The sequence below is a fragment of the Salmo trutta genome, chromosome 34 (genome assembly GCF_901001165.1).
Source record: "Salmo trutta chromosome 34, fSalTru1.1, whole genome shotgun sequence".
In the NCBI taxonomy this organism is placed as follows: domain Eukaryota; kingdom Metazoa; phylum Chordata; class Actinopteri; order Salmoniformes; family Salmonidae; genus Salmo; species Salmo trutta.
The window spans coordinates 33,826,300-33,842,391 of NC_042990.1; the positions used below are offsets into that span (position 1 = coordinate 33,826,300).

Sequence of the window (16,092 nt, forward strand, 5' to 3'; positions counted from 1 at the left end):
AGTCTCTACTGCTAGTGTTAGCACAGTGAGGTGTGATTAGTCCTATTAAAGCTAGCCTGTCTCCTAGCATCACTAGTCTCTACTGCTAGTGTTAGCACAGTGAGGTGTGATTAGTCCTATTAAAGCTAGCCTGTCTCCTAGCATCACTAGCCTCTACTGCTAGTGTTAGCACAGTGAGGTGTGATTAGTCCTATTAAAGCTAGCCTGTCTCCTAGCATCTCTAGTCTCTACTGCTAGTGTTAGCACAGTGAGGTGTGATTAGTCCTATTAAAGCTAGCCTGTCTCCTAGCATCTCTAGTCTCTACTGCTAGTGTTAGCACAGTGAGGTGTGATTAGTCCTATTAAAGCTAGCCTGTCTCCTAGCATCTCTAGTCTCTACTGCTAGTGTTAGCACAGTGAGGTGTGATTAGTCCTATTAAAGCTAGCCTGTCTCTTAGCATCACTAGTCTCTACTGCTAGTGTTAGCACAGTGAGGTGTGATTAGTCCTATTAAAGCTAGCCTGTCTCCTAGCATCTCTAGTCTCTACTGCTAGTGTTAGCACAGTGAGGTGTGATTAGTCCTATTAAAGCTAGCCTGTCTCCTAGCATCTCTAGTCTCTACTGCTAGTGTTAGCACAATGAGGTGTGATTAGTCCTATTAAAGCTAGCCTGTCTCCTAGCATCACTAGTCTCTACTGCTAGTGTTAGCACAGTGAGGTGTGATTAGTCCTATTAAAGCTAGCCTGTCTCCTAGCATCTCTAGTCTCTACTGCTGGCCTATCTAGTTGGTGATCCAGCGTCAGAGAAAGGACCATGTGTACCTTTGTGATGCTAGTCTATTAAAGAGACACTGGACGAATGGACAGACGCACAGAGACAGCCAGTTAGCCAGTCTAATCCATTAAACCCTGGATGGACAGTCATGCCTTTCACATGGTGATTTAATCAACTGGCGCTTGGATATATGGATTATTAAGGGACTTAGATTTTCTTTACCAACCCTACACTCATAACTTAATAAGTTCAGACTCTTTAGAGAGGGCATATGGTTCATTCTGGGCCTCAAGCTCCTCAGAAATTGAATTAAAACGACCTATAGACCGACACCCTTACAAGTAATATATCCCCGGTTGATCTATAGGCTGAGAGAGCTGCACCTCCTACACATCTCAAGTCAATGTAATAACGTTCTAATGATGGATCATTGGACTCATCTTGAAACGAAACCAACTGCAGAAGGATGATATGGGATGCTTCTCATTGTTGATAATTGTTCTGTAGCTTCTTGATTTCCGTATTGTTGAGATGGCACCCTATTCCCTACAAAGTGCACTACTTTTGAACAGAGACATATGCACCCTATTCCCTACAAAGTGCACTACTTTTGATAAAGGCCCATAGGACTTTGATAAAAAGTATTGCACCATATACTGCACCATATACTAGGGAATGTGGAAGAGATGCCTGCTTTCAAGACAGTCTGCCCCCCCCAAAAGAGTCTCTCTCTCTCTCTCTCTCTCTCTCTCTCTCTCTCTCTCTCTCTCTCTTTCTCTCTCTCTCTCTCTCTCTCTCTCTGCCACTTCTCCTCTTCTATTAAATCACATGTTGTTCTACCACTGACCTATCATTACTGAGACCGCAGTGTTCAGCTGAGACTCAACTCTCTCTGGGCAACGTGTGTTCTGAAGGCTGAGACTCAACTCTCTCTGGGCAACGTGTGTTCTGAAGGCTGAGACTCAACTCTCTCTGGGCAACGTGTGTTCTGAAGGCTGAGACTCAACTCTCTCTGGGCAACGTGTGTTCTGAAGGCTGAGACTCAACTCTCTCTGGGCAACGTGTGTTCTGAAGGCTGAGACTCAACTCTCTCTGGGCAACGTGTGTTCTGAAGGCTGAGACTCAACTCTCTCTGGGCAACGTGTGTTCTCGTTCTTCACAGCAGTCATGGTGTCATGGATGTTTGTGTTCCTGTGCTGTCACTTTGGAATCGACACACAGTACAAATTATGATTATGCTCTAGTCGAGGCACTGAAATGAGTTTGACCTAATTACAAGCAGAGCAGATTTCACCTCAATATTGATTCTTGTAGACACATTTCCCCACTTCAGTTTGATTGCCTTAGCCTGCATCCCCACCTGCAGTTTGTACCTGTCAGGTTCAATTTGTTTCAACTTAATTGACTGTGTTGATATTCAATATGATTTGTGTATCTAATAGGGAAATGGATAGTATTGATGTAAACGTGCCATTGTGGTAAAGGAAAGGAAAGGGAAAGGGGGAAACCTAGTCAGTTGTCCAACTGAATGCCTTCAACTGAAATGTGTCTTCTACATTTAACCCAACCCCTCTGAATCAGAGAGGTGTGGAGGCTGCTTTAACCCAACCCTTCTGAATCAAAAAGGTGTGGAGGGCTGCTTTAACCCAACCCTTCTGAATCAGAGAGGTGTGGAGGGCTGCTTTAACCCAACCCTTCTGAATCAGAGAGGTGTGGGGGGCTGCTTTAACCCAACCCTTCTGAATCAGAGAGGTGTGGAGGGCTGCTTTAACCCAACCCTTCTGAATCAGAGAGGTGTGGGGGGCTGCTTTAACCCAACCCTTCTGAATCAGAGAGGTGTGGGGGGGCTGCTTTAACCCAACCCTTCTGAATCAGAGAGGTGTGGAGGGCTGCTTTAACCCAACCCTTCTGAATCAGAGAGGTGTGGAGGGCTGCTTTAACCCAACCCTTCTGAATCAGAGAGGTGTGGAGGGCTGCTTTAACCCAACCCTTCTGAATCAGAGAGGTGTGGAGGGCTGCTTTAACCCAACCCCTCTGAATCAGAGAGGTGTGGAGGGCTGCTTTAACCCAACCCTTCTGAATCAGAGAGGTGTGGAGGCTGCTTTAACCCAACCCTTCTGAATCAGAGAGGTGTGGAGGCTGCTTTAACCCAACCCTTCTGAATCAGAGAGGTGTGGAGGGCTGCTTTAACCCAACCCTTCTGAATCAGAGAGGTGTGGAGGGCTGCTTTAACCCAACCCTTCTGAATCAGAGAGGTGTGGAGGGCTGCTTTAACCCAACCCCTCTGAATCAGAGAGGTGTGGAGGGCTGCTTTAACCCAACCCTTCTGAATCAGAGAGGTGTGGAGGGCTGCTTTAACCCAACCCTTCTGAATCAGAGAGGTGTGGAGGGCTGCTTTAACCCAACCCCTCTGAATCAGAGAGGTGTGGAGGGCTGCTTTAACCCAACCCTTCTGAATCAGAGAGGTGTGGAGGGCTGCTTTAACCCAACCCTTCTGAATCAGAGAGGTGTGGAGGGCTGCTTTAACCCAACCCTTCTGAATCAGAGAGGTGTGGAGGGCTGCTTTAACCCAACCCTTCTGAATCAGAGAGGTGTGGAGGGCTGCTTTAACCCAACCCCTCTGAATCAGAGAGGTGTGGAGGGCTGCTTTAACCCAACCCTTCTGAATCAGAGAGGTGTGGAGGCTGCTTTAACCCAACCCCTCTGAATCAGAGAGGTGTGGAGGGCTGCTTTAACCCAACCCTTCTGAATCAGAGAGGTGTGGAGGCTGCTTTAACCCAACCCTTCTGAATCAGAGAGGTGTGGAGGGCTGCTTTAACCCAACCCTTCTGAATCAGAGAGGTGTGGAGGCTGCTTTAACCCAACCCTTCTGAATCAGAGAGGTGTGGAGGGCTGCTTTAACCCAACCCTTCTGAATCAGAGAGGTGTGGAGGGCTGCTTTAATCCAACCCTTCTGAATCAGAGAGGTGTGGAGGGCTGCTTTAACCCAACCTTTCTGAATCAGAGAGGTGTGGAGGCTGCTTTAACCCAACCCTTCTGAATCAGAGAGGTGTGGAGGGCTGCTTTAACCCAACCCTTCTGAATCAGAGAGGTGTGGAGGGCTGCTTTAACCCAACCCTTCTGAATCAGAGAGGTGTGGGGGGCTGCTTTAACCCAACCCTTCTGAATCAGAGAGGTGTGGAGCGCTGCTTTAACCCAACCCTTCTGAATCAGAGAGGTGTGGAGGGGCTGCTTTAACCCAACCCTTCTGAATCAGAGAGGTGTGGAGCGCTGCTTTAACCCAACCCTTCTGAATCAGAGAGGTGTGGAGGGCTGCTTTAACCCAACCCTTCTGAATCAGAGAGGTGTGGAGGGCTGCTTTAACCCAACCCTTCTGAATCAGAGAGGTGTGGGGGGGCTGCTTTAACCCAACCCTTCTGAATCAGAGAGGTGTGGAGGGCTGCTTTAACCCAACCCTTCTGAATCAGAGAGGTGTGGGGGGGCTGCTTTAACCCAACCCTTCTGAATCAGAGAGGTGTGGAGGGCTGCTTTAACCCAACCCTTCTGAATCAGAGAGGTGTGGAGGGCTGCTTTAACCCAACCCTTCTGAATCAGAGAGGTGTGGAGGGCTGCTTTAACCCAACCCTTCTGAATCAGAGAGGTGTGGAGGCTGCTTTAACCCAACCCTTCTGAATCAGAGAGGTGTGGAGGGCTGCTTTAACCCAACCCTTCTGAATCAGAGAGGTGTGGAGGCTGCTTTAACCCAACCCTTCTGAATCAGAGAGGTGTGGAGGCTGCTTTAACCCAACCCTTCTGAATCAGAGAGGTGTGGAGGGCTGCTTTAACCCAACCCTTCTGAATCAGAGAGGTGTGGAGGGCTGCTTTAACCCAACCCTTCTGAATCAGAGAGGTGCGGAGCGGCAGAACGACAGATTTCTACCTTGTCAGCTTGTAGGTTAGGGTTGGGCGATATTTGGGGAGACCTCTTCTACGATATACTACTTCAAATATCGCGATATCCAATATAGTCGTTTTAATCCGTTAAAAACGAGATAATTTCAGACTGCGCTTTGTTTTGCTTATTTACAGTATTAAAGTCACATTCTATTTAAATAATCTTAGTATGGCGAAAAAACAAGGCTTACTTCATTCATTTAGACTTCGTTTTCAACTTATTAATACAGCCTGCACATTAATACGGCCTGCACATTAATACGGCCTGCACATTAATACGGCCTGCACATTAATACGGCCTGCACATTAATACGGCCTGCACATTAATACGGCCTGCACATTAATACGGTCTGCACATTAATACGGCCTGCACATTAATACGGCCTGCACATTAATACGGTCTGCACATTAATTCAGCCTGCACATTAATACGGCCTGCACATTAATACGGCCTGCACATTAATACAGCCTGCACATTAATACAGCCTGCACATTAATACGGTCTGCACATTAATACGGCCTGCACATTAATACGGCCTGCACATTAATACGGCCTGCACATTAATACGGCCTGCACATTAATACGGCCTGCACACATTAATACGGCCTGCACATTAATACGGCCTGCACATTAATACGGCCTCGGCCTGCACATTAATACGGCCTGCACATTAATACGGCCTGCACATTAATACGGCCTGCACATTAATACGGCCTGCACATTAATACGGCCTGCACATTAATACGGCCTGCACATTAATACGGCCTGCACATTAATACGGCCTGCACATTAATACGGCCTGCACATTAATACGGCCTGCACATTAATACGGTCTGCACATTAATACGGTCTGCACATTAATACGGCCTGCACATTAATACGGTCTGCACATTAATACGGCCTGCACATTAATACGGTCTGCACATTAATACGGCCTGCACATTGGTCTGCACATTAATACGACTTGCACATTAATACAGCCTGCACATTAATACAGCCTGCACATTAATACGGTCTGCACATTAATACGGTCTGCACATTAATACGGTCTGCACATTAATACGGTCTGCACATGAATACAGCCTGCACATTAATACAGCCTGCACATTAATACAGCCTGCACATTAATACGGCCTGCACATTAATACGGCCTAACTGATAAAACTGCACAGTTTTAATTTGTAAAGTTCAAATAGTATAGTCTTCCACAATACATCATCTTGCGTGATATTAGATTTAATCATATATTGGCTCAATCCTAGTAGGTTAGCTATGATAGAAGTACTGTAAGGCTAGATGATGTGATAATGCTCTGCATGCATGACACCGGCACGCAAACACACACACACACACACACACACACACACACACACACACACACACACACACACACACACACACAGGAAGTGCGTGCCTATCCTATAACCCATTATTCTCATTGTATTCTGGCTGTACTCTTGACAATTGATTAACCTTATTCTAACCCGTGACAGGCTAAAACCACATCCGTCCATCCTGTCTGTCTATGGCCAAACCTGAGAGATCAAAACCACATCCTTCCATCCTGTCTGTCTATGGCCAAACCTGAGAGATTAAAACCACATCCTTCTGTCTCTCCCTCCATCCTGTCTGTCTATGGCCAAACCTGAGAGATTAAAACCACATCCATCCGTCCTGTCTGTCTATGACCAAAACTGAGAGATTAAAACCACATCCATCCGTCCTGTCTGTCTATGGCCAAACCTGAGAGATTAAAACCACATCCTTCTGTCTCGCCCTCCATCCTGTCTGTTTGTGGCCAAAATCGAATCAAATGTTATTTGTCACATGCGCCGAATACAACAAGCCCTTCACCAACAATGCAGTTTTAAGAAAATACCTACAAACAAAAGGGAAGAGATAAGAAAAACAAATAATTAAGGAGCAGCAGTAAATAACAATAGCGGGGTTATATACAGGGGGTACCAGTACAGAGTCAATGTGTGGGGGCACCGGTGTCGAGGTAATTATGTACATGCAGGTAGGGTTATTAACGTGGCTATGCATAGATAATAACAGAGAGTAACAGCAGCGTGGAGGGGGATGCAAATAGTCCGGGTAGCCATTTGATTAGCTGTTCAGGAGTCTTATGGCAAGCTACCGCTTGCCATGCGGTAGCAGAGAGAACAGTCTATGACTAAGGTGGCTGGAGTCTTTGACAATTTTTAGGGCCTTCCTCTGACACCGCCTAGTATAGAGGTCCTGGATGGCAGGAAGCTTGGCCCCAGTGATGTACTAGGCCATACGCACTACCCTCTCTAGTGCCTTGCGGTCGAAGGCCGAGCAGTTGCCATACCAGGCATTGATGCAACCCGCCAGGATGCTCTCGATGGTGCAGCTGTAAAACCTTTTGAGGATCTGAGGACCCATACCAAATCTTTTCAGTCTCCTGAGGGGGAAAAGGTTTTGTTGTGCCCTCTTCACGACTGTCTTGGTGTGCTTGGACCATGTTAGTTTTTTGGTGATGTGGTCACCAAGGAACTTGAAGCTCTCAACCTGTTCCACTACAGCCCCGTCGATGAGAATGGGGGCGTGCTCGGTCCTCTTTTTCCTGTAGTCTACAATCATCTCCTTTGTCTTGATCACGTTGAGGGAGAGGTTGTTGTCCTGGCACCACATGGCCTGGTCTCTGACCTCCCTATAGGCTGTCTCATCGTTGTCGGTGATCAGGCCTACCACTGTTGTGTCATCAGCAAACTTAATGATGGTGTTGGAGTCGTGCCTGGCCATGCAGTCATGAGTGAACAGGGAGTACAGGAGGGGACTGAGCACGCACCCTCAAGGGGCCCCCGTGTTGAGGATCAGCGTGGCGGATGTGTTGTTGCCTATCCTTACCACCTGGGGGAGACCCATCAGGATCCAGTTGCAGAGGGAGGTGTTTAGTCCCAGGGTCCTTAGCTTATTGATGAGCTTTGAGGGCACTATGGTGTTGAACGCTGAGCTTTAGTCAATGAACAACATTCTCACATAGGTGTTCCTTTTGTCCAGGTGGGAAAGGGCAGTGTGGAGTGCAATAGAGATTGCATCATCTGTAGCTCTGTTGGTGTGGTATGCAGATTGGAGTGCGTCTAGGGTTTCTGGGATACTGGTGTTGTGAGCCATGACCAGCCTTTCAAAGCATTTCATGGCTACAGATGTGAGTGCTACGGGTCGGTAGTCATTTAGGCAGCTTACCTTCGTATTCTTGGGCACAGGGACTATGGTGGTCTGCTTGAAACATGTTGGTATTACAGACTCCGACAGCGAGAGGTTGACTATATCAGTGAAGACACTTGCCAGTTGGTCAGAGCTCGGAGTACACAAACCTGAGGGACTAAAACCACATCCGTCTGTCTGTCCATCCATCCTGTCTGTTTGTGGCCCAAGTACCACTTAGCACTCTGAAGCCCAACCCCAGGGGACTTAAATGGCCTTCTGGATGTTACCCTGCCATCCGGTTGACTGTGAACTGTGACACAGATTATGGTGTCATCATAGGGCTTCCCCTCTGTGCCAGCCCTGGCCCCTATGGGTCAAAGGTAGTGCCCTACTTGGGAATAGGCTGCCATTTGGGGGATAGCCACAGCTTCAGTCCCCAGACAGCTAGGGGGCACTCTGTGACCATGGACTGGGTTGGGTTGGAGCCTCTGGGCCAGGCTGCCCTCTGGAATTATCATTGACCCAGTAAACCCAGTGCTTCTTTGTCTCCACTGAGCTCAATGTGCTGAAGTGACAGATCAACGATAGATCAAACCAACTCACTTCCCTTTTGTCTCTTTCTTTTGCAGATATTTCCAGAATTTCCTACTACACAGGTGAGTGTCCTTCAGAACTACAAGAGATCTTATATGCTATGAACTACAAGAGATCTTATACAGTGAGGGAAAAAAGTATTTGATCCCCTGCTAATTTTGTACATTTGCCCAGTCTATAATTTCAATGGTAGGTTTATTTGAACAGTGAGAGACAGAATAACAACAAAAAAATCCAGAAAAACGCATGTCAAAAATGTTATAAATTGATTTGCATTTTAATGAGGGAAATAAGTATTTGACCCACTCTCAATCAGAAAGATTTCTGGCTCCCAGGTGCCTTTTATACAGGTAACGAGCTGAGATTAGGAGCACACTCTTAAAGGGAGTGCTCCTAATCTTAGCTTGTTACCTGTATAAAAGACACCTGTCCACAGAAGCAATCAATCAATCAGATTCCAAACTCTCCACCATGGCCAAGACCAAAGAGCTCTCCAAGGATGTCAGGGACAAGATTGTAGACCTATACAAGGCTGGAATGGGCTACAAGACCATCGCCAAGCAGCTTGGTGAGAAGGTGACAACATTTGGTGCGATTATTCGCAAATGGAAGAAACACAAAAGATCTGTCAATCTCCCTCGGCCTGGGGCTCCATGCAAGATCTCACCTCTTGGAGTTGCAATGATCATGAGAACGGTGAGGAATCAGCCCAGAACTACACAGGAGGATCTTCTCAATGATCTCAAGGCAGCTGGGACCATAGTCACCAAGAAAACAATTGGTAACACACTATGCCGTGAAGGACTGAAATCCTGCAGCGCCTGCAAGGTCCCCCTGCTCAAGAAAGCACATATACATGCCCATCTGAAGTTTGCCAATGAACATCTGAATGATTCAGAAGACAACTGGGTGAAAGTGTTGTGGTCAGATGAGACCAAAATGGAGCTCTTTGACATCAACTCAACTCGCTGTGTTTGGAGGAGGAGGAATGCTGCCTATTACCCCAAGAACACCATCCCCACCGTCAAACATGGAGGTGGAAACATTATGCTTTGGGGGTGTTTTTCTGCCAAGGGGACAGGACAACTTCACCGCATCAAAGGGATGATGGACGGGGCCATGTACCGTCAAATCTTGGGTGAGAACCTCCTTCCCTCAGCCAGGGCATTGAAAATGGGTCGTGGATGGGTATTCCAGCATGACAATGACCCAAAACACACGACCAAGGCAACAAAGGAGTGGCTCAAGAAGAAGCAGACCTTAATCCCATAGAAAATCTGTGGAGGGAGCTGAAGGTTTGAGTTGGCAAACGTCAGCCTCGAAACCTTAATGACTTGGAGAAGATCTGTAAAGAGGAGTGGGACAAAATCCCTCCTGAGATGTATGCAAACCTGGTGGCCAACTACAAGAAACGTCTGACCTCTGTGATTGCCAACAAGGGTTTTTCCACCAAGTACTAAGTCATGTTTTGCAGAGGGGTCAAATACTTATTTCCCAAATCAATTTATAGCATTTTTGTCTCTTCTGTCTCTCACTGTTCAAATAAACCTACCATTAAAATTATAGACTGATCATTTCTTTGTCAGTGGGCAAACGTACAAAATCAGCAGGGGATCAAATACTTTTTTCCCTCACTGTATGCTGTGAACTACAAGAGATATTATATGCTGTGAACTACAAGAGATCTTATATGCTGTGAACTACAAGAGATCTAATATGCTGTGAACTACAAGAGATCTTATATGCTGTGAACTACAAGAGATCTCATATGCTGTGAACTACAAGAGATCTCATATGCTGTGAACTACAAGAGATCTTACATGCTGTGAACTACAAGAGATCTCATATGCTGTGAACTACAAGAGATCTCATATGCTGTGAACTACAAGAGATCTCATATGCTGTGAACTACAAGAGATCTCATATGCTGTGAACTACAAGACATCTTATATGCTGTGAACTACAAGAGATCTTACATGCTGTGAACTACAAGAGATCTTATATGCTGTGAACTACAAGAGATCTTATATGCTGTGAACTACAAGAGATCTTATATGCTGTGAACTACAAGAGATCTTATATGCTGTGAACTACAAGAGATCTTATATGCTGTGAACTACAAGAGATCTTACATGCTGTGAACTACAAGAGATCTCATATGCTGTGAACTACAAGACATCTTATATGCTGTGAACTACAAGAGATCTTACATGCTGTGAACTACAAGAGATCTTATATGCTGTGAACTACAAGAGATCTTATATGCTGTGAACTACAAGAGATCTTATATGCTGTGAACTACAAGAGATCTTATATGCTGTGAACTACAAGAGATCTTATATGCTGTGAACTACAAGAGATCTTATATGCTGTGAACTACAAGAGATCTTACATGCTGTGAAGTTCTCTTATTCGCTTCTGTCAGATTATCCTTGAAGGCAGGTTTGATTCATAGTTGTGCTCTTCAGATGAATAGACGGCTCCTAGATAAATCAGTCACCTGAATGTCATTTACCAACATCAACTCAGATGAAGGACAACCACCTACTCCCAAGAAGATGTAGATGTAGTCTTCTCTTTCGTTCTCAAAGTGCACTCCAATAATAATAATAATATGAATCTCCTCCACCCAGGGTGTCTGTGTTCACAGTGTAAAAGTCATATTTCCTCAGATGATATAGGAAAGGGTTATTAGACTGAAGGTGTGTGTGTTTGTGTCCGTTGGATGATGGTCACTGGGAACACGAATCTATAGCAGCGGAATGACTAAACCCAAATGACATTTCAGTGTGTGTGTGTGTATTTGAGTCATTCATTAGACAAGACAGGTCTATTTCAGGTTTTTAATGAACCTCTAGTCGGTGAAGAGCTATCGCTGCAGTGTCTACCATCTAGGTTACATCAACACTATTCAAAATGGTATTCTCCCCATGTTGCCTCATACTGAACTTTTGTTAGCTCTGTGTTTTCTCTGCAGCTCACTGCAGTCGCTGAATCATTTCAGTCCCTTTGGTTTATACAGTAGATTGTAAAGAGAGAGAGAGAGTGCGGCATCAAAGTATATCTTCCATTGTTTTCAGTGTGTGTCCTCACTGTAAGGACATTCTACTCAAACTAGTGGAGATACTTTGTCTCGATGCTGGACTGTTCTTCAAGGGGTAGTTCATTCAAAACTGCTCTGTCTTGAAAACCTGACTCTTGACATGCATGTTTTTTGGGGGATTACTGTGTATTAACAGTGGACTAATGAACCAAATACTAAAAGATAGTTTTGAAGGAACTATTCCCTTTAAGCTCAGGCTGTGAGGGAGAGGCCTTGGATGAACTGTATACCCACTGGCCAGATATAATAGTGTTTAAAGCCATTGAGGTGAATGGTGATTTGATTATTTTATGGCTTCAACATGATTTATATGCTTACCGGGGACCTTATCCTCAGCCACGACCATAAACCTGACGTTATTTTATATCAGCCTAACATTTAATGTACATTTATGTAGCTGGATATTTTATCACATCATTCGACACTTAATATCTCCTCAAGGACAATTCTCTGCTGCCTCTACACACCTAGTCACACGCACACACACGCGCACACACACACACACACGTACATTTTGTGTCCCCTGCCCTCCTTAACCACTTGCAGTAACAATGGAGAGTGGCGAAGTAGGCCAACTCTATGAAAAGAAATGCATGACAACACACAGAGAGAGAGAAAGAGAGAGCAGCAGTTAACTGCCTACCTCACTGACTAGAGGGAAAATATTTACCGCTTGGCTATACAGACACCTGGGCTACATTCAGGAGGGCATACCGTAGCAAAATAATTTGCAACATAAAACGGAAATGTGCATATCTTATGGGACTTCTTCAGGTAGCACCTCTCCGTTTCAGTCAGTTTCAAAACGTATTTTCCCACCAACTGGTAGCTATATCGCAGAGTTTGCATTGGACTCTTAAATATTCCCTCTCAATGAACTGCAGCATCTGGATGCCATTTTGCCTTATTGATATCTATTGATATTTAGAGCTGCAGATGTTTCGGGGAGTAATTACTTCATTCACCACAGCACCCGAACCGACCCAAGAACAATGAGACCCGAACCCAAATGGACTTAGATCAAGAAGCTAGACCAGACCAAAACAATATTTTATCAGCCAAGTTGCTCTTCTGGTGAACAAATGTCTTTATATGTTGGCTAGGCCTTCTATAAAGTCAATAAATTCACTTTATTAGCGTAAAATAAATATGCTATAGGATATGCAGAGCCGTGGTTGTGTCTGTTCGGATCCAGTCAGGTCTATCAGCTGAAACATGACCCCACCCGGACCCAAGGGACATGTTAGAATTTCAGCCCCGAACCTGATCAGGGTCGCTGTCGGGTTTATCAGGTCCACCTGGACCCATGGACCCTCTACCCTAGGGTTCTGCTCAAAAGTAGTGCACTATGTAGGGAAAAGGTGCCATTTGGAATGCATTCTCTGTACGCTCCGTCTCTCCACATCCCAGGCCTGATGGTTAGACTAAATAACCCTCCGTCTCTCCACATCCCAGACCTGATGGTTAGACTAAATAACCCTCCGTCTCTCCACATCCCAGGCCTGATGGTTAGACTAAATAACCCTCCGTCTCTCCACATCCCAGGCCTGATGGTTAGACTAAATAACCCTCCGTCTCTCCACATCCCAGGCCTGATGGTTAGACTAAATAACCCTCCGTCTCTCCTCATCCCAGGCCTGATGGTTAGACTAAATAACCCTCCGTCTCTCCTCATCCCAGGCCTGATGGTTAGACTAAATAACCCTCCGTCTCTCCACATCCCAGACCTGATGGTTAGACTAAATAACCCTCCGTCTCTCCACATCCCAGGCCTGATGGTTAGACTAAATAACCCTCCGTATCGCCACATCCCAGGCCTGATGGTTAGACTAAATAACCCTCCGTATCTCCACATCCCAGGCCTGATGGTTAGACTAAATAACCCTCCGTCTCTCCTCATCCCAGGCCTGATGGTTAGACTAAATAACCCTCCGTATCTCCACATCCCAGGCCTGATGGTTAGACTAAATAACCCTCAGTCTCTCCTCATCCCAGGCCTGATGGTTAGACTAAATAACCCTCAGTCTCTCCACATCCCAGGCCGGATGGTTAGACTAAATAAACCTCCGTCTCTCCACATCCCAGGCCTGATGGTTAGACTAAATAACCCTCCGTCTCTCCTCATCCCAGGCCTGATGGTTAGACTAAATAAACCTCCGTCTCTCCACATCCCAGGCCTGATGGTTAGACTAAATAACCCTCCGTCTCTCCTCATCCCAGGCCTGATGGTTAGACTAAATAACCCTCCGTCTCTCCTCATCCCAGGCCTGATGGTTAGACTAAATAACCCTCCGTCTCTCCACATCCCAGGCCTGATGGTTAGACTAAATAAACCTCCGTCTCTCCACATCCCAGGCCTGATGGTTAGACTAAATAACCCTCCGTCTCTCCTCATCCCAGGCCTGATGGTTAGACTAAATAAACCTCCGTCTCTCCACATCCCAGGCCTGATGGTTAGACTAAATAACCCTCCGGTTAGACTAAATAACCCTCCGTCTCTCCTCATCCCAGGCCTGATGGTTAGACTAAATAACCCTCCGTCTCTCCACATCCCAGGCCTGATGGTTAGACTAAATAACCCTCCGTCTCTCCACATCCCAGGCCTGATGGTTAGACTAAATAACCCTCCGTCTCTCCTCATCCCAGGCCTGATGGTTAGACTAAATAACCCTCCGTCTCTCCACATCCCAGGCTTGATGGTGGTTAGAATAATGAGGTGGCCACTGCACTGATGTATAGTCGTGGCCAAAAGTTTTGAGAATGACACAAATATTAATATCCACAAAGTTTGCTGCTTCAGTGTCTTTAGATATTTTTGTCAGATGCTACTATGGAATACTGTAGTATAATTACAATCATTTCATAAGTGTCAAAGGCTTTTATTGACAATTACATGAAGTTGATGCAAAGAGTCAATATTTGCAGTGTTGACCCTTCTTTTTCAAGACCTCTGCAATCTGCCCTGGCTTGCTGTCAATTAACTTCTGGGCCACATCCTGACTGATGGCAGCCCATTCTTGCATAATCAATGCTTGGAGTTTGTCAGAATTTGTGGGTTTTTGTTTGTCCACCTGCCTCTTGAGGCTTAACCACAATTCCTCAATGGGATTAAGGTCTGGGGAGTTTCCTGGCCATGGACCAAAATATCGATGTTTTGTTCCCCGAGCCACTTAGTTATCACTTTTGCCTTATGGCAAGGTGCTCCATCATGCTGGAAAAGACATTGTTCATCACCAAACTTTTCCTGGGTGGTTGGGAGAAGTTGCTCTCGGAGGATGTGTTGCTACCATGCTTTATTCATGGCTGTGTTCTTAGGCAAAATTGTGAGTGAGCCCACTCCCTTGGCTGAGAAGCAACCCCACACATGAATGGTCTCAGGCTGCTTTACTGTTGGCATGACACAGGACTGATGGTAGCGCTCACCTTGTCTTCTCCGGACAAGAGTTTTTCCAGATGCCCCAAACATTTGGAAAGGGGATTCATCAGAGAAAATGACTTTAACCCAGTCCCCAGCAGTCCAATCCCTGTACCTTTTGCAGAATATCAGTCTGTCCCTGATGTTTTTCCTGGAGAGAAGTGGCTTCTTTGATGCCCTTCTTGACACCAGGCCATCCTCCAAAAATCTTCGCCTCACTGTGCGTGCAGATGCACTCACACCTGCCTGCTGCCATTCCTCAGCCAGCTCTGTACTGGTGGTGCCCCGATCCCGCAGCTGAATCAACTTTAGGAGACAGTCCTGGCGTTTGCTGGACTTTCTTGGGTGCCATGAAGCCTTCTTCACAACAATTGAACCGCTCTCCTTGAAGTTCTTGATGATCCGATAAACGGTTGATTTAGGTGCAATCTTACTGGCAGCAATATCCTTGCCTGTGAAGCCCTTTTTGTGCAAAGCAATGATGACGGCACGTGTTTCCTTGCAGGTAACCAGGATTGACAGAGGAAGAACAATGATTCCAAGCACCACCCTCCTTTTGAAGCTTCCAGTCTGTTATTCGAACTCAGTCAGCATGACAGAGTGATCTCCAGCCTTGTCCTCGTCAACACTCACACCTGTGTTAACGAGAGAATCACTGACATGATGTCACCTGGTCCTTTTGTGGCAGGGCTGAAATGCAGTGGAAATGTTTTTTTTTAGGATTCAGTTCATTTGCATGGCAAAGAGGGACTTTGCAATTAATTGCAATTCATCTGATCACTCTTCATAACATTCTGGAGTATATGCAAATTGCCATCATGCAAACTGAGGCAGCAGACTTTGTGAAAATTAATATTTGTGTCATTCTCAAAACTTTTGGCCACGACTGTATATGGCTCAAGCCCTCTTTAGCAAGGTAGATAAATTGCGATCATCACCAAGGGAATCATCACCAAGGGAATCCTAATTAGAGGTTCAAACAATTTAATGGTGTTGTTATGGAAATGACTTGTTACATTTTAAAGGCAAGGAAATCATGAATAATCCTTGTTTGTATGTTTCATCTGGGCTAGGTTACATGGGTCGTACTACGCCACTGCTTATAACTATAAATGG

At 45.8% G+C, this 16,092-nt stretch overlaps 1 protein-coding gene across 3 annotated transcripts in view; it reads left to right on the forward strand.

Moving 5' to 3' along the window:
* Positions 1 to 16,092, forward strand: part of LOC115174064 (focal adhesion kinase 1-like) — a 230,923-nt gene that overhangs the window by 64,488 nt on the left and 150,343 nt on the right. For all 3 annotated transcript variants that reach the window (XM_029732721.1, XM_029732722.1, XM_029732718.1), the window contains exon 2: positions 8,494 to 8,520. Coding sequence is in view for 1 of the 3 variants with exons in the window: in XM_029732718.1 (XP_029588578.1) it covers positions 8,494 to 8,520 (27 nt within the window). In the remaining 2 variants the exon portion in view is untranslated. The remainder of the gene's footprint in view (positions 1 to 8,493; positions 8,521 to 16,092) is intronic.